Below are 20014 nucleotides of genomic sequence, written 5' to 3'. Positions count from 1 at the left end.
TGCTCCATTTGCTATGAACAGATATGTTCTGAAATGTCCTATCTGCCATTGATATGTTCCAATTACTCTGTGCTCCATTTGCTATGAACTGATATGTTCTGAAATGTCCTATCTGCCATTGATATGTTCCAATTGCTCTGTGCTCCATTTGCTATGAACTGATATGTTCTGAAATATCCTATCTGCCATTGATATGTTCCAATTACTCTGTGCTCCATTTGCTATGAACTGATATGTTCTGAAATGTCCTATCTGCCATTGATATGTTCCAATTGCTCTGTGCTCCATTTGCTATGAACTGATATGTTCTGAAATATCCTATCTGCCATTGATATGTTCCAATTACTCTGTGCTCCATTTGCTATGAACTGATATGTTCTGAAATGTCCTATCTGCCATTGATATGTTCCAATTACTCTATGCCCCATTCGTTATGGATCAAATATGTTTTTGAATGACATGATACGTATGATTTGGTATCTATTGAGATGGTATCCTTGAGAATTCTTGTATTCTGCCTTGCATTATGATACCTTACTCGTTTGAAACCGTTCCTTTTGTTCTGAATATGCTTTGTCACTTGCTGAGCCGTTTTTGGCTCACTCCGTTGTTATATAAATCTTTCAGGTCAGCTTGTCACTCTTCGAGATGTTTGATTTGGGCTGAGGCAATGGATAGCTATTCAGAATAATGGGCAAGTCTGGTTGGTTATTACGATATTGTTGTATAAGTATGTCTTGTATATAATGAAATGTTGTCGATGAACCGAAATAGATATACTGTGTCCAAGTGTTAGGAGATCTCTCTTATTTGGAATTTCAGAATGTTAAGTCTAATTTATGGTGATATGAACTTGTGGTGAATAGTTGGAGTTCTGATTGTATAATTTATTTAGCTTGTGGATTTATAAATGTTGTTCATGTTTGTCAAGTTGGCTTGGGTTGCCATAAATGTGAATTATCGAGTGATGTGATATATGATTATAACTGCACAGGTTTTATAGATGTGAATATGAATAGAATGTTTTCAGTGTCCTCAAACGTTAGTTTGGATCCTGGATTGGTCTGTGACGAAAATTTTAAAAATCATGGATATTTTGAGGGGCGTGACAGAGGTGGTATCAGAGCATTGTTTGAGGATTACTGAAATATTTGATATGTTGACGTGCAAAATATATTGAGGTCTAATGAACTATAGTGATTGGTGGAAATTTTCTTTGATGTATTTTAGGAATCTGGGATGATGAGGACATTTAGTCCTCCTATTTCATTGTTTCTGATTAATTAAGGGGAATGAAAGGATTGATTGGGGATATTGAATCAGAGTGGCGTAGCGGAAGCATGGTGGACCTAATTTCATTGGTGGTAGAAAAATGAATGATGCAAACAGAGAAGATATTTGATGTACAAAATTATTTTGATGATTAAAAGATTTCTTTTGCCACCTTATATTGGAAGTAGAGGCTGATTATTATTGGCAACAATGAAAAGAATTTTTGGAAATCAGTGACAAGAATGATAAGGACAAGTTTACCAACAAGAATATGATTGGAAATGAATCAGAAAGTAATGACAAGAGGGTCAAGACATTTGGATTTGAAAAGGAAAGTCACCACCAAAGACTTAATCATGTGTGAATTACAAGTTAAATTATGAAACAAGTCTGTGTTTTCGGGTGATTGGAGTCTATTTTGCTTGTAGAAAGTTGGATCATAAAATAAAAGTTTGCCCTTTGAACAAGAAGAAAGAGTCACTGCCTCCTAAATCATCAGCCCATGTAAGAGTGTATGCTATCACTGAATATGATTCTGAAACTTCTGAATTAGTGGTCAAAGGTATTATGCATGTTTATGAAAGAATGCAAATATTTCTTCGACCATGGGTCCAATCTACGATTTGATTCGTAATATTTTGCTTATCACTTGGGTATTCAACCTAGACCACTACATTATGTGCTATAAGTAAATACGATCATTGGAGATTCTTTGATAACGAAGTTGAATCTGGTCCTCTTGTCTGATTCTTATTGGAGAACTTGAATTTATGCTGATTTAGTTCTCCTAGAGATTTGGAGTTTTGATATTATACTTGGTATGGATTGGCTATCTTCCTAACATACCAGTATGGATTGGTATATAACAAATGATCACTTTTTGCATATTTGATCAGCCGATCTTTTATTTTGAGAGTATTGGACATTATTTATCTCCTTGCCTAATGTATCCCAGGATGACTTGTTTGGATTACCTCCAAATGTGATTTTGCTTTTGATTTGGTCCTTGGGACAATCCTAAAATCTAAGCCTCTCTACAGAAAGATATCATTTGAGTAAGTGGAATTAGAAAAGCAACTACAAGGATTATTAAATGAGGATTTTATTTGGCTTAATATTTCATCATGGGGTGCTCCGGTGTTAGTTAAAAGATGGATGGAACATTGAGGCTTTGTATTGATTATAGATAGTTGATTTAGGTGACCATCAAAAAACGAGTATTTTCTAAAGTGACCACTTGTTTGATTAACTGCAGGGTGCACAAGTATTTTAAAAGATTGTTTGAAGGTCGGGTTACCGTCTATTGAGGATCAAGGAGGAGAATATTTCGGTCACTCGTGGATAATTATGTAATTGTATTGTATTGATGAAACTATTTAAGAGTAGGAGGAGGAAATAAAGATATCATAATCCTCATCTTTTCATCGATTGAGCTATGATCAATTTAGAGGACTAAATTTTCTTTCAAGGGAGGGAGAGTGTAATATCCCTCGCTTTTAAAAATTATTAATAAAGATTTATATGTAAATTGGAGGACCTATATGTAAATATAGAAATTACAAGGACTAAACTGCTAAGTTGCAAAAAAAGAAAAAAAAAGGGAAAACCGAAAATTCGGTATTATCCCACCGCCTCCCACGCACTCTGTTTCTTCCAGAAACAGAGAGAGCGGTGGGGCGTGAGGAGAAGAAGGAGAGTGGTAGAAGAAGAGAGGAAGAAGAGGGAGAAGAGAAGAAGAAGAAGAAGAAGAAGAAGAAGAAGAGGGAAAAGAAGAGAGGAGGAAGAAGAGGGAGTAGAGAAGAAGAAGAAGGAGAAGAAGAAGAAGAGGAGGTGGCTGCAGCGAGGGCTGCAGCGAGAAGCTGTGGGGCGTGGGGAGAAGAAGAGAAGAAGAAGAGGGAGAAGAGAAGAAGAAGAAGAAGAAGAAGAGAAGAGGATAGCTGCGGCAAGGCTGCAGCGAGGAGGTGTGGGGTTGGGGAGGAAAAGGGAAGAGGAGAAGAAGAGGGAAAAGAGAGCGAAGAGGGAGAGGAGCGAGAGGTGGCAGCAGCTAGGGCTGCAGCACCTCTGTTTCCTGCAGGTGGAAACAGAGGAGAGGTGTGGGGCGTTCGAAGAGGAGAAGAAGAAGAAGAGGAAGAGAAGAGGAAGAGGAAGCAGGGGAAGAGGTTGTGATACCTCTGTTTCCTGCAGAGGAAACAGAGGAGAGGGTGTGGGTGACGTCGGGGAGAAGAAGGGGAGGAAGGAGAAGAAGAGAAGAAGAAGAAAGGAAGGAAAAGGAAGAGGAGAAGGGAAGAAAGTAGCTGCGGCTGCGGTTGTGGCAGCTGCAGCTGTGGCAGGGAAAGAAGAAGAGAAAGGAAGAAGGGGAGGAGAGGAAGAAGAGTAGGGGCTGCGGCTGCGGCGATGGCAGCTGCAGTTGGAAGAGAAGAAGGAGAGGAAGATGAGCAGGGGAGGAAGAAAAGGCTGTGGCCGTGGCTGAGGCTGCGACTGCAGCATGCAGCTGGGAAAGAAGAGAAGGAAAGGAAGAAGAAGAGAAAGGAAGAAGGGAAGGAGAGGAAGAAGAGAAGGGGCTGCGGCTGCGGCGATGGCAGCTGCAGTTGGAAGAGAAGAAGGAGAGGAAGATGAGCAGGGGAGGAAGAAAAGGCTGTGGCCGTGGCTGAGGCTGCGACTGCAGCACGCAGCTGGGAAAGAAGAGAAGGAAAGGAAGAAGAAGAGAAAGGAAGAAGGGAAGGAGAGGAAGAAGAGAAGGGGCTACGGCTGCGGCGATAGCAGCTGCAGTTGGAAAAGAAGAAGGAGAGGAAGATGAGCAGGGGAGGAAGAAGAGGTTGCGAGTGTGGTGGCTGCGGCCGTGGCTGCGACTCCGGCTGCGGCTGCAACGTTGGCTGCGGTAGCTGCGGCAGCGGTGGTGGCTGCAGTAGCTGCAGCAGCTGCGTTTGGGAAAGAAAAAAAGAAGGAACGAGAGTAAGAGAGAGCAGGTGACTGTGCTTCGATGTTCGACACGTGGGTGTAGTTGCGAAGAAAGGAAGAAAACGGGAGCACAAAACGAAACAGAGAGAGGACACGGAGAAAAAGTAGAAGGATTTGGGCTGGCACCTTCTTTGGATCTTCGGATCGAAATCATTGAAAGGCAAGTTTTCTGATTCTTCCTATTGCAAGTTTCCCATTTGTTTCGATCCTTTCTATTGCAAGTTCCCTGATCGTTTCTCCTATAATTGCTTTGATATTTCTTATTGCAAGTTTCCCACTTGTTTCGATCCTTTCTATTGCAAGTTCCCTGATCGTTTCTCCTATAATTGCTCTGATATGTCTTATTGCAAGTATCCTGATCTTCCTCACTGCCATTTTTATCTCTACATTTGCTTTGATTATGAGGAACTTTGAATTGTACTAGCCTTGCATTTGTTATATCTCCTGTTTACATGTAACGATTCGAATCTGTGCAACTTTTGAGATTCTGATCTTTTGATACCGAACTGCCTATAAGACTTTGTGGAAACTCTGATTTGTTCAAAACTGATTTCATTGGAAACTAGACTCGTAGACCTTTCTTTGATATATGGATTGAAAGATTTGGAATCCAAACACCTGCCCAGTTATCTGTTGAATCTGACATTATGAATTCTGCCAACAGAGATTTTGTTCTATGACTCTTGCTTACCAAATTATTTGTAACTCTCTCTGTTGGACAGTTCAATTCATATGAAGCCTGTCTTATCTGAAAATATTATCCAATGATTATTTCTGAGTAAATTGGAGCACGATTGATAGTTTGAATCATTTGTTCAATGTGCCTTCTGTATTCTGCCAGAAATCGAGCTTTGGTCGATTTCTCATATTCTGGTTTCATTCCTTTGGAAATTGATATCCTTTAGCCTTCTTATTCAATTGAGCTTTATATTACTACTTTGAATTCTTGTATGCTCTTGTCCTTAAAATTATTGCATTCTTGAAAATTGTTGTGTAACGTTTATGCTATATCGTATTGACTCATATAGGCACATGTATATCCTATTGTTCCGCATTTGCTTTCGATTTGTGCCTATTCCAGTTTCATTCCTTTGGATATTGAATTCATCAAATCTTCTTATTGAATTGAGTTATTTGTGATTGCTTGGATTCCATATGTGCCCTTGCTTTCAATTCCCTTCAAATCTGAATATACTTGTGAAAGATTATTGCTTACTTCGGATTGACTCGTAAAGGCACATGTACGTTTGTTGTTCCGCGTGTGCTTCCGATATATGCTACTTATTGTTGAAACTGTCCTTTTGTACTCTGGTGTGTGGGATCGTCTGGACCTTTGCCAGAAATGGTAAAAGGTATGCGCTGATTTGCCCGCTTTGTGGGGTCCCGCTTTGTGGGATATTCTGGTATGCGCGATTTGCCCGCTTTGTGGGGTCCCGCTTTGTGGGATATTCTGGTATGCGCTTATTTGCCCGCTTTGTGGGGTCCCGCTTTGTGGGATATTCTGGTATGCGCTATTTGCCCGCTTTGTGGGGTCCCGCTTTGTGGGATATTCTGGTATGCGCTTATTTGCCCGCTTTGTGGGGTCCCGTTATGTGGGATATTGTAGACTTTTGTCAGGTGGTCATTCAGAAATGGATGAATCACATTCTGACTGAGATCCCACTACACCTTCTGTATGTTTGATATGATATCCAGAGCTTTGGTTATGTGTTTCTGTACATGCTTTGGATAAGATTGATATGTTTGCAACGTCAAAGACGACGTTTGAGCTTCTGTACGATATTTGTTTTCGATATGCTCTGAAATGCTTCATTCACTGATGATATGCTTCGAAATGTTCCATATGCCGTTGATATGCTCCGGAACATTTCATATGCCATTGATATGTTCCAATTACTCTGTGCTCCATTTGCTATGAACAGATATGTTCTGAAATGTCCTATCTGCCATTGATATGTTCCAATTACTCTGTGCTCCATTTGCTATGAACTGATATGTTCTGAAATGTCCTATCTGCCATTGATATGTTCCAATTGCTCTGTGCTCCATTTGCTATGAACTGATATGTTCTGAAATATCCTATCTGCCATTGATATGTTCCAATTACTCTGTGCTCCATTTGCTATGAACTGATATGTTCTGAAATGTCCTATCTGCCATTGATATGTTCCAATTGCTCTGTGCTCCATTTGCTATGAACTGATATGTTCTGAAATATCCTATCTGCCATTGATATGTTCCAATTACTCTGTGCTCCATTTGCTATGAACTGATATGTTCTGAAATGTCCTATCTGCCATTGATATGTTCCAATTACTCTATGCCCCATTCGTTATGGATCAAATATGTTTTTGAATGACATGATACGTATGATTTGGTATCTATTGAGATGGTATCCTTGAGAATTCTTGTATTCTGCCTTGCATTATGATACCTTACTCGTTTGAAACCGTTCCTTTTGTTCTGAATATGCTTTGTCACTTGCTGAGCCGTTTTTGGCTCACTCCGTTGTTATATAAATCTTTCAGGTCAGCTTGTCACTCTTCGAGATGTTTGATTTGGGCTGAGGCAATGGATAGCTATTCAGAATAATGGGCAAGTCTGGTTGGTTATTACGATATTGTTGTATAAGTATGTCTTGTATATAATGAAATGTTGTCGATGAACCGAAATAGATATACTGTGTCCAAGTGTTAGGAGATCTCTCTTATTTGGAATTTCAGAATGTTAAGTCTAATTTATGGTGATATGAACTTGTGGTGAATAGTTGGAGTTCTGATTGTATAATTTATTTAGCTTGTGGATTTATAAATGTTGTTCATGTTTGTCAAGTTGGCTTGGGTTGCCATAAATGTGAATTATCGAGTGATGTGATATATGATTATAACTGCACAGGTTTTATAGATGTGAATATGAATAGAATGTTTTCAGTGTCCTCAAACGTTAGTTTGGATCCTGGATTGGTCTGTGACGAAAATTTTAAAAATCATGGATATTTTGAGGGGCGTGACAACGGCGGACCAAAATGCTTAAGCGGGAGGTTACGTAGTACACTCATCAAGCCCTTATAAGCTAATCATACACATTCCCCACTTCCGATGTGGGACTAATGGGATATTACATTATCCCCAACCCAATTAGCTTGACGTCCTCATTAAGGCCCGACATATCCCAGATCGAACCCTAGCATAGTGCATGTGAGGTTTAACTCAGTAGTGGCTCCACGCCGTGATGAGTTCTCTGACTCCATCCACGGGTAGCCCTTTCCTACTCGAGCCCTCTCACCCTGCCCTAATGCTAGGTCGGCTCTGATACCAAATGTCACGACCCGGGTCTGATGAGTTAACTGGCCAATAACTTCATTTTGGTCCTCAACGAATGTCACGACCCGGGACTAATGAGTTAACTGGCCAATAACTCCATTTTGGTCCTCAACGGCAGACCAAAATGCTTAAGCGGGAGGTTACGTAATACACTCATCAGGCCCTTATAAGCTAATCATACACATTCCCCACTTCCGATGTGGGACTAATGGGATATTACACTATCCCCAACTCAATTAGCTTGACGTCCTCGTCAAGGCCCGACATATCCCAGATCGAACCCTAGCATAGTGTATGTGAGGTTTAACTCAGTGGTGGCTCCACGCCGTGATGAGTTTTCTGACTCCATCCACGGGTAGCCCTTTCCTACTCGAGCCCTCTCACCCTGCCCTAATGCTAGGTCGGCTCTGATACCAAATGTCACGACCCGGGACTAATGAGTTAACTGGCCAATAACTCCATTTTGGTCCTCAACGAATGTCACGACCCGGGACTAATGAGTTAACTGGCCAATAACTCCATTTTGGTCCTCAACGGCGGACCAAAATGCTTAAGCGAGAGGTTACGTAATACACTCATCAGGCCCTTATAAGCTAATAATACACATTCCCCACTTCCGATGTGGGACTAATGGGATATTACACTATCCCCAACTCAATTAGCTTGACGTCCTCGTCAAGGCCCGACATATCCCAGATCGAACCCTAGCATAGTGTATGTGAGGTTTAACTCAGTGGTGGCTCCACGCCGTGATGAGTTTTCTGACTCCATCCACGGGTAGCCCTTTCCTACTCGAGCCCTCTCACCCTGCCCTAATGCTAGGTCGGCTCTGATACCAAATGTCACGACCCGGGACTAATGAGTTAACTGGCCAATAACTCCATTTTGGTCCTCAACGAATGTCACGACCCGGGACTAATGAGTTAACTGGCCAATAACTCCATTTTGGTCCTCAACGGCGGACCAAAATGCTTAAGCGAGAGGTTACGTAATACACTCATCAGGCCCTTATAAGCTAATCATACACATTCCCCACTTCCGATGTGGGACTAATGGGATATTACACTATCCCCAACTCAATTAGCTTGACGTCCTCGTCAAGGCCCGACATATCCCAGATCGAACCATAGCATAGTGCATGTGAGGTTTAACTCAGTGGTGGCTCCACGCCGTGATGAGTTTTCTGACTCCATCCACGGGTAGCCCTTTCCTACTCGAGCCCTCTCACCCTGCCCTAATGCTAGGTCGGCTCTGATACCAAATGTCACGACCCGGGACTAATGAGTTAACTGGCCAATAACTCCATTTTGGTCCTCAACGGCGGACCAAAATGCTTAAGCGGGAGGTTACGTAGTACACTCATCAGGCCCTTATAAGCTAATCACACACATTCCCCACTTCCGATGTGGGACTAATGGGATATTACATACCAACTGCTGAATCATTAAGTTGTAGATAATTAGTACCATTTGCATCTAAGGTTTTAAATTTCAACTGATATCAGGTTATCAAGTTTTAAACCATATCAACCAAAACACTGATCACTGGCAACCAGCTCTCCCTTTCTTGGCAACCCTCATCCTACTGCTCCGGACAGCCAGAAGCACCTCTTCGCTTGTTTTTATGACAAATTTTTACATCTACTCTCCAATAATTAGATTCAACTTTCTCCATCAAGCACCAATCACCCTCACACTCATTGAAAACCTGTTTAAGTCATGTTATTTCCATGTCCTTCCTTATTTTTCTTGTATTCTTGCAATTAAGAATCAAATATTTTTGTCTTATCTGCCTTCTGTGGCCACTTTGTTCACCCAGTTGTGCCATCAGCACTCAGCATGTTGGTCATACTGAGTGTTGTTAAGGAACAACACCATTATTACACCAAATGGGGGGCAAGGACCAGTACCAATATGACCCTTGACTGTATCTTGCAAGGCACAGGGCAAATTTCTGGATTCATTTTTTCTATACCATATTAAACCATGACCACACTTTGTTTCAATTTCACTATATTCCTACATATTCAGCATTTGATGCTGTCACAGATGGATAAAATATGCTTGCTCAATCGAGTGGTGGAAATACATAGTGAACAAAGAAGAGAAGAATTAAAGAGAAACCAAAACAAGAAGAGAGAAGATTGAGACTTGCAACTAGTGATTCAAAAAACGCTAGACGTCAAAAGGTGCCAAGGTCTCAACATGCCCGAGGTGCTAGGCGCTTGTCCGAATGAAACGAGATGCTCTGAAATATTAAAATATAAAAATATATATAATGCAATTGATAAATATGATTATATGAATAAAAATACGATATTAACTACTGTTAACAGTAGATTATCTACTGTTAACAATAGTTAGAGGGAGAGAAAAGAGTCATCGATAGTGGAAAGTAGGGAAGGAAAGGGCAACAGTGACTGAGGAACTTTTGGACGACAAGAGACAGATATACTAGTATGTTAAATCCTTAAAAGATGGGATAATGTACAGCACAGATATCTATTAAATAATAATCTAAATAGACAATAATATACATGACAATGCTTGACATTCACTTAAAAGGACTAAGTTTTAACTAGCTTACCTATCATATTCATCACCAAAGAATTTATTTTTAGTACATAGTACTTCAAGAATGCAGAAAAGATAACAATAATATATGATAAGGGAAGGTAAAAGCATTATGTTCATTTTGCTGATCATGCTTTGGTACTTGATATTAACCACATAATACAGTATATTTAAAATCTTAGAGTCACCTCATCCATAATAAAAGATCAACATATATGGGTAAAGAAAAGTTCTCTTAAATAACACAAAGTATCAATAACAATCTTAAACATGACTAGAAACATCTGTAATTATTTAAAAGTCAGATACCTTGAGGAAGTATAGGACATGCATCAAGGATGAGGCAAGAAATTTGAAGTATTTGTGCTTTATGGAAGACTAGCCAAACAATTAGATCTGTGTTAGATTTATCCTGATCTCATATTCATATAGAGCAGATCACTCGAGTTGTAAAAGACATGTATATTTACCTTTATTTATGAAGAACATGCAATTACTTCCAAAGACAAAAAATATGCAATGACAATGTCATACTTAGAAGGAAACAAAACAATCGATTGCTTACTAAATATGCAATTACTTAGAACGAAACAAAACAACTTGTATATTTACCTTTATTTATGAAGAACATGAAATTACTTCCAAAGATAAAAAATATGCAATGACAATGTCATACTTAGAAGGAAACAAAACAACAGAGTCCTTACTAAAACATTTTCTGGTGAAGAGGATATTTCAATATCAAAGTTCAATATAAATAACAGTTAACTGGAAAATGTCAAGCTCGCTAAATCTGTACAGTTCATATTGGAGTTTGATATGGATATCTAATCATTGTCATTACCTTCATCAAGATGGAGAGTGTAGGAACCTAGAGGCATATCTCTATCAAGGCTGCGAATCACATTTTCGTCATCCTCTAGCCAAAATGCCCTTTTGGTTCTTAAACCAAATGCAGACTTGATGGCCTCCTTAATTGCCTCGGCAGTGCCATCGATACCAATCCTTCTTGAGTAATCACCCCATTTGACCAAAATAACCCTTCCATCATAGGAGGCATTATTATCTGCTTAGACAGTAGAAATGAACAATCTAGTCAAAACCAGGGATACTAGCAGTACGTCATGCTACATCTGTTGTGTTTACACTGATATATTTGCATATATCACTAGTAATGCATCAAGAAGTTGCATGAATGTTCTGAAGCAGTCAAACCAAAATGTTTCTGTTTTCAAGATGATGTCCAAGAAGAAACAAATAAAAAAGTTGTATATTTCTATTAGAAGACATACAAGGACCTTACCATTCACAGAAGGATCTCGCCAACTCCAAGGATTTACACCACTAGCTGCAACCGCTTCAGCGGCTGTTATGGCAAGTGGATGTCTATCATGCTCCAGAGGTCTGTCCATGTTGAGTGGTGATCTACCGTTTGCTAGAGAATCATGGATATAGCTATTGTTATACACTGAAAAAAGGATATATATATATATATATATATATATATATATATATATATATATAGGCACAAATATTACTCACGGTACAAAAGCTCTTGTAAGTAGCAATACAACTAAGATTACCACCAATAACAGATGATAAGAAAATGAAGAGGATATTTTTACCAGAGGAACCTCTAACAAGAAAATATCTAATAGCAGCTTTATTCTTGACAAAAAGAATTGAAGTCATAGTGGAAGAAATCAGCAAAATAAAGGCTACGGATAGAGAGGCAATGGAACTTGCTACTAGGGAACAACAAGTTCGATGCTTCAGAGAGACAAATTTTACTAAAATTGTTACAAAGTAAGCATATTTCTAAGTTCTAACCCATCAGTCATCAAGTCTTATCTTTTCTCATCATCCAATGTGGGATTAACTAGGGTGTAATAAGCACTACTCGACTTAAATATTTGAGCTCCATATGATCTCCAGACATATAACTCATGTCAGTCACTATAACTCATGTCGGTCAATACAAAGGACTCAGATTGATTCAATGTCATTTATCATAACTTAGTAGCCTACCGGCATGCCTACTTGCAAAAATGGGCCTTCAAAATGAGACCAAACATAAGGGTTCCATTTTTTGTCTCAACCATATGGACCATGTCCAAGCAGGCAAAAACCAGGATAAAGAATATCTCTTTGCCCAAAATCCATATCCAAGCAAAAACTAATATATGGTATTATAACGAAATGAGGTTCAGGTTTTATGCAGTCAAAAAAGTGGGTCTGAATTACCAAGTAAACATCAGATCAGTCTAAGTGGGCTGAGTCCAGGTTATATGTAGTTCTTTATTATTTATCAAAATGAAAATGTGAACTAGCTGTTATACTTAAAGTTTGATGAAAATTTCAGGTCAACCCTATCAAGTTTGAGTAGATTGAAAAAAATAATGACCAACAAAGTACATAGATTAGCCTTCATATCACAACAGTGAAATATCATTAGGTTTAAGTTGTCCAAATGTCAAAATTTTGAGTTATTGAAGGGTTCAGATTTTGATTCTTACAGTACGTCCTAAAGCTATTCAATCAAAATCTGATCCAGACTTGTTGACCTTATGTCACGGACTACCACCGTGTGCCTGCAGGCTGCAACACCTTCGTCAACGGGCCATCGCCACTTATGTTTGCTTGTACAATTGTTTGACACAGTGTTTTGCCTAGTTTTTGTGTTTTTTCCTTGGGTTTTGTAAGCCTAGGCAGTTTGCAAGGCTGCACAGCAACTATTCGCTGAACAGGGCAAACTGAGCCAAGTTTGCCTCGTTTTCACATGTTGCGGCCTGATTTCTCAAGCCTGCTATCACGGATAAAATTGTAAATGGGGTGTTTATTGTAATGCTCATGTATGTTCGTATCTTTCATTTTGTTCATGCTTTGCACAGCATGTAATAGTAGGTTTAGCAGCCCCATTTTGGTTGGTTTTGATAACCGTCTTAGGCGTGCAAACAAAAATTGTCATGTGGGCACTTGTGGGAATTTCGGTCTATAGTGGACCATTTTCGACCCTTTGTTGTGCGACCGTTCAAAACTTGTAAAGTCTGTTTATAATTTACATTGGCTATGAAGTGTTTGTTGAAATGATTGTTTGTGAATCCCGAGTGAAGAACTTTCTCTAACCCGTTTTCTCTTTTGTTGGTCATAAAGGACTATAGGAGTTTCGGGAAGGCTAACCTTTGTGGATGGACATGCAAGGGTGCCGCACGACTTAGGCAAAACCAATTAAGTGCATGACATATAGTATCAGAGCGAGACAAGTACACTTAGAAATACTTGGCATGCAAATGTGGGAGACCTAGCCCCGCTGCGTTGAGGGCAGCTAGCACGTGCGACCGTTTGGGGGAAACAAGCATAGAGATATAGGGAAATGAGTCACTTAGATAAGTGGGCATCTGAGATTGACATTCAGAGGAATGGCTAACCCTTCGCGCGAGAGGCACCATAAGGACAAGTAAGCTGAGAAGAATACGTAGCACACAAAGGTTGGGATGGCTGAGTTTGAGCTATGGCTCGACATTGACAACCATACTTGACGGTGCTCAAGGTAAGCGGGGTGCTTAGTAAAGGATGCGACCATGCAAAGTGGAATGTGTTGCTTGGCAATCGAAAAAGTTGTGTAAAGCTCACAAAGGTGAGAGAAATTGCTAACTCAAAGACCATCCTTAGTATGCATCAGTATCTCAAATGCCTCATGCCACTTGACCACCGTCGTCGTTACCTCCTCCTCGACCACTGCCATCGTTACTCCCCGACCAACAACCTTCCCTCCTTACATCCTTACGCTGCCCTACCTCAACCCCAGCAGTGCACGCACCATCAATTCCTTGTCTCAACCCCGGCCGTTTCAACGTTGCCTCCCTCCTCGCGGCGACGGAAACATGGCAGCAACTCTTCCTCGTAGTGACCGCAGCACTGCCCTCGGCATCCGCTTCCTCGGCAGCTTCGCGTCGATAGTGCTAATGCCCTTGGCCAGACATCAGAAACAAGAACTAAGGATTACAGATTTGCAATCTTACGTAATGGCTACCGATAACTCAGTGAAAGCACAAATGGAAGCATTGGAAATCAGAATTGAGAACTGGCTACAAGAAACACTTAATAATTTCAAAAAGAGCCTATCGGAGAGCCTTATCAAATTTCAATAAGATGGGAGCTCAAGTTCTGCGTTGAACAAATTTAGAGATACGGGAAAAGGGCAACAAAATTGTGACACAAACTACCCACGCATTAAGATAGAATTTCCGAGATAGGAAGATAGGGATCCGACCAGTTGGATCTCTAGGGCAGAAAATTTTTTTCGTTTTCATAGGACCCCAGAAGAATCCAAGGTAGAAATAGCCTCAATCCAGCTAGACGGAAATGCAATCCAGTGGTATGATTGGTATGAAACTTATCACAGAGTTTCTTCGTGAGAACAGTTCAAGAGAGGGCTTCTTGTTTGCTTTGGTCCATCTGAATACGAGAATATTGATGGACAACTCGCCAAAATTCGTCAGACTTCTACAGTGTCGGAATATCAGAGCAGGTTTGAAAGATTGTCAAATCAAGCTAGAGATTGGTCTGAACGACAGCTCGTGGGTATATTTATCGAATGACTTAATCTAGATATCCGATGTGAAGTTAAAGCTCGTCAACCCCGTACTATGATCGCTACGATATTATTTGCACGTTTACATAAGGAAAAAATTAGTAGGGAAAATCGTCGAAACAGAAGTGACAACAAACAGATGATCAGCAAGCCAAACGAAACAGAAGCTCAAACGTCGCATTAGACAACAAACACTTGACCACCGCCGTCGTTACCTCCTCCTCGAGCATATCAAAGAAAAAATACGAAACAGAAGCTCAAACGTCGCATTGGACGTTGCACACATTTCATTCTTATCCAAAGCACATATAGAAGCACATAACCAAAGCTCTGGATACCATATCAAATAGATAGAGAGTGATGTGGGATCATAAACATAATATAGCCTATCCATTTCTGAATAACCACCAAACATAATCTAGAGCATCGTGGGCTCTAAGCATATACCCTTTACCATTTTTTATAAAGGTCCAAATAATCCCTTTATCATTTCTAGCAAAGGTCCAAATAATCCCTTTACTATTTTTAGTAAAGGTCCAAATAATCCCACAAACACCAAAGTACAAAAGGGTATTGTGAATAATAAATTAGGACATATCGAAAACACATACGGAACAACGGAATGCATGTGCCTACACGGAACATTGCGATACAAACATGAACTTTACATAATAGATTCAAGTATGCAACAAAAGTATACAGGATTTTAGAGCAATAATGTAAAGCTCAACTGAAGTAAGGATTTTAACTGAAATCAATTTCCTAAGAGATGAAATAAGAATAGGTGAAATCGACCAAAGCTCGATTCTGACAAAATTTGCGAGGCACATTTCTTGAATTGTTTGGATAACCAATTATGCTCAAATTTGCACAAAATAGGTATCATTCGAAAGATATATCAATCTAAATCTAGATAAATCAAGTTTTGTATAAATTGGAGAGTCCATCGTTGAGTTATCAACAGTTTAGTAACCAAAGGTCAGAGAATATTATCTTTGTTTTGCAGAATTCATATGTTGATTTGAATAGATGAATCAATAGTAATTTATGCTCCAAATCATTCAAATCAGATATGCACAGAAAGATCTATGAGTCTAGTTTTTGACAAATCATGTTTTGCATAAATCAGAGTTTTCAACAGAGAGTTATAAGCAAGCCGACAGTCTCTGTTTTATAGATTTCATAGGGTTAGTTGAAATAACAGTTTGGATAGGCAAATAGACTCCAATTTTATCAATCATGATATCAAAAGAAAGATCTGTGAGTTTATCTTCGGATGAATTTGATTTCGCCTGAATCCAAAATCGTTGCAGAAAGTTATGGCTAGAACAATACAGAAAGGTCAATTCGTCGAAAAATTCCATATTCACATTCGCTCTTTGAATCCATAGTCTTTCTTACCGTCATGTTGTTCACCGAAGTGGAGCTCCCAGTAGCTCCCGACCATACCTTCGTATGATCTAATCCCTCACGAGACTAGTTTCGTGTGTATCCAATTACCACGAACTGTTCCACCACGATCCGCTGCACCATGTTGTTGAATCTCGGATTTTGATGATGAAACCAATCAATATGTGTTTATGTTTTAATCTACGTTTTGAGTGACGCAGGATGCTTCGATCAGGATGAGACAATTAAAGCAGGAAAATCATGTTGGGCCAGAGGAATATGTCCGAAGATTGGACGTCGAGCCGGTGGATCGATCGACGTATCGACAGAAGGCTTTGAGCCATAGATTCGGGCATCGGGCCAAGAAGAGCGGACATTGCGCTAAGGATATCAGAGTTGTGGAGTCAACTGGCCGATTGGGCAATAGGCCGCAGGAGAGGACGATGCGCCGAAGAATCGGATGAAGCGTCGAGGGACCAATAACATACCGGACAACTTGATTAGATGCCTAGGATTAATTGTCTAGATCGAAGTGTGTTTTACATGTGCAGGATTAACTACGATAACTTGAAGACATAAAGCAAGTTTACCGGAGTCAAGTTCGATGAGTGTTCGAGAGTCCGCCGAGAGTCCGAAGATTCGTCGGAAGTGTTGTTGAAACCAACCGAGAAGAAATCGAGGACTTGCCGAAGTTTTCGGAAGTCCGCCGGAGAGATCGTCGGAGGTTCGCGGAGATCACCGAGAAGGTTCGGCTACTTGCCAAAGACTCGCTGAACTCGCCACAAGACCGGGAGCCTGCTGGGGGTCCGCCGGAAGAAATCCGAGGGTGTATCGGAAGTCCGCCGGAAGTTTGCCGAAAAGCTCGCCCGAAGGAAACTCGACGTTGCCGGTTAAAAACTTGCTTAGGACTATGTCTTAATTTCGTAGTTTGCATATAATTAGGGTTAGGATTAAGAGTTAATCCTATAACCCGGTTAGGGGCCAATTGGGCCCAAGTTCGGACTGGTTTGGGCCAAGTTTGGAGCTCAACCAGTGAGCTAAAGTAGTCTAGGCGGTGGCACCGCCAGTACACTGTCAGTGTCAGACACTGACAGGCGGTGGCACCACCAGCATCGGGAAACCCAAAAGCAATTCAAATTTGGAGCCCAAATTTGAATCCTCTTGGGGCCTATAAATACCCCTCAATTCTCAGCAGAGAACACAACCTTTGAGAAGTTAGAGATTGAGAAAAAGCCTTAGCAAAGTATTTAACAAGTTTTGTTTTCAATAGCTTGAGTGTTCACCTTCCTCTTTCTCTTTGAAAATTTGTAAGAGTGTGAACCACTTGTAAAAGGTTGTAAGAGGGGTATTTGTCCTTCCCCTTCAAAGTGATTTGCTAGTAGAAGTTGGGAGCCTCATTAAAGAAGGCTTCGCAAGTGGATGTAGATTATTTTGACCGAACTACTTTAAATTGGTGTGTTCCTTGAATGTGTGAGTATTTACTTTTCTGAAACCGTTATTTACATAGTAGCAACAAGCTTTCGGTTTTCACCTTCTCACTTTACTCGAGCTGCTTTTTCCAAGTCATTGACGAATTGAAATTTCTGCGCATTTACGAAATCGTTTTCAAATTTACAAGTTTTAATCCGCTGCATTAATTCACCCCCCCACCCCCCCTCCTCTTAGTGCCGCTCCGATCCTAACACATGTCGTCTCTTGATGACATCTCCATTGCATTCTGATCATTACGGGATAAACTCGGATTACGATCCCTCCATGTGTGTCCTCTGCCAACACATCGCAGGGTCTCTTCCAACTTCCATTGTGTTCGCTCCATTGGTAATCGACCTTCGTCCATGATTACATTCGTCCACCCTATCACGTCCCTCAAAAATATCCATGATATTAAAATTTTCATCACAAACTAATCCAGGATCCAAACTAACATTTGAGGTCACTAAGAAAACATTCAAGTCAAAATTTCACCTCTATAATCCTCAAATTCATAAACCCTGTGCAGTTTATAAACATACAATACATCGCTCGATAATTCATAAAATCTGAACTCATCATCAAAATAATAACCACAACATAAATTCACAAGTGGGGAAATCTACGCAGTCACAAAACCATCGTTTACCATAAGTTCATATCATTACATGAATTAAACTTAACATTCCAGAATTCTAAACATGAGAGATCCTTTAAACTTATACAAAATCCACAAGTTTAGATTCATCGTCAACATTTCATTAGATGCAGCGTGTGCTTATACAACAAAAACATATTTACTAATAAAGATCTGTCCAAAATCTTTTAGCTTTCCACTGCCTCAGCCCAATCTTAACATTTAAGCAAGCGACAAGCTATCCTGAAAAATTTATACAACAACGGGGTGAGCATATAAAGCTCAGCAAGTGACTAACATATCCATGTCAAAAGAGGATAATTTTCAAAGAGATAAAGTTTTAAAATGCAAGGCAGAATATAAGAATTCATAGACGTAATATCATTAGGTGCAGAATCACGATTGTCATTTCAATCATACATATTGGTTCATAACAAATGGGAGTAATTGGAGCATATCAGCAACGAATGAAACGTTTTGGAGCATATCAATAATAAATGAAACATTTCGGAGCTTATCAATGGCATATGAAATGTTCCGAAGCATATCAACGGTGTATGGAACATTTCGAAGCATATCAACAATGAATGAAACATTTCGGAGCATATAAATAACAAATGAAATGTTTCGGAGCCTATCAGTGGCGTATGAAATGTTCCGGAGCATATCAACGGTGTATGGAACATTTCGGAGCATATCAATAACAAATACCAAACAGAAGCTCAAACGTCGTCTTTGACGTTGCATTCATATCATTCTTATCCAAAGCATGTACAGAAACACATAACCAAAGCTCTGGATATCATATCAAACATACTGAAGGTGTAGTGGGACCACAGACAGAATGTGATTCATCCATTTCTGAATGACCACCAGACAGAAGTCTCCCACGTCTGGGAGCTCCATCCACCCACGTCTAGGTGAAGTCAGAGGGGGCCGGCAAAGCATCGCAGGCTCTATGCATAACTCCCTTTACCATTTCTGGCAAAGGTTCACATTATCCCACAACACCAGAGTACAAAAGGGCAGTATGAACAATAAATAGCATATATCGGAAGCACACGCGGAACAACAAAACGTACATGTGCCTTTACGAGTCAATACGATGCAAGCAACAATCTCTCACAAATGTATTCAGATTTGGAATGAAATGAAAGCAAGAGTATACAAGGATTCCAAGCAATCATATGTAGCTCAATTCAAATAAGAATGTTAGATGAATTCAATATCCAAAGGAATGAAACTAGAATAGGCACATATCGAAAGCAAATGCGGAACAATGGGATATACATGTGCCTATATGTGTCAATGCGATATAGCATAAACGTTACACAAAAATGTTTTAAGAATGTAAATAATTTATAGGCAAGAGCAAACCAGAATTCAAGCACTAACATAAGCCTCAATTGAGCGAAGGGGACTGAATGGAATCTATTTCCAAACGAATGAAACAGAATACACGAAATCGACCAAAGCTCGATTTTTGACAGGATTCAAGAGGCACATTGAACAAATACTTCAGATTATCAATTATGCTCCAATACTCTTAAGAAAGCTACTGTCGAAAGATATATCAATCTATTTTCTAATGAAATAAGTTTCATATGAATCAAGGTTTCCAATAAGGAGTTACCATTGATTTAGTGACCAAAGGTCAAAAACAAAATCACTGTTTTGCAGAATCCATAGGGCGGAATCAATAGATAGCAGAATAGGCATTTGAATTCCAAAATTTTCAATCTATATATCAAAAGAAAGGTTTACAAGTCTAGTTTCAAATGAAATCAGTTTGGTACAA

The 20014-nt window shown here is 39.8% G+C and overlaps 1 protein-coding gene across 3 annotated transcripts in view; it reads right to left on the bottom strand.

Annotated features, from left to right (window-relative positions):
• The window catches only part of LOC103985236 (trihelix transcription factor GT-4), an 80418-nt gene that overhangs the window by 51267 nt on the left and 9137 nt on the right, over positions 1-20014 (bottom strand). Inside the window, exons 3-5 of one of the 3 annotated variants that reach the window (XM_065183560.1) lie at positions 11430-11594; positions 10971-11192; positions 10436-10504 (exon numbers count right to left, since the gene is read on the bottom strand). In XM_065183560.1, coding sequence (XP_065039632.1) covers positions 10436-10504; positions 10971-11192; positions 11430-11594 — 456 coding nt within the window. The remainder of the gene's footprint in view (positions 1-10435; positions 10505-10970; positions 11193-11429; positions 11595-20014) is intronic. The other 2 variants (XM_065183561.1, XM_009402878.3) reach the window with 2 other exon arrangements.

This window comes from Musa acuminata, chromosome BXJ1-5 (assembly GCF_036884655.1).
Source record: "Musa acuminata AAA Group cultivar baxijiao chromosome BXJ1-5, Cavendish_Baxijiao_AAA, whole genome shotgun sequence".
Classification (NCBI taxonomy): domain Eukaryota; kingdom Viridiplantae; phylum Streptophyta; class Magnoliopsida; order Zingiberales; family Musaceae; genus Musa; species Musa acuminata.
Note: the sequence above shows the minus strand (reverse complement) of the source record. Positions and strands in the feature narration are given on the sequence as shown.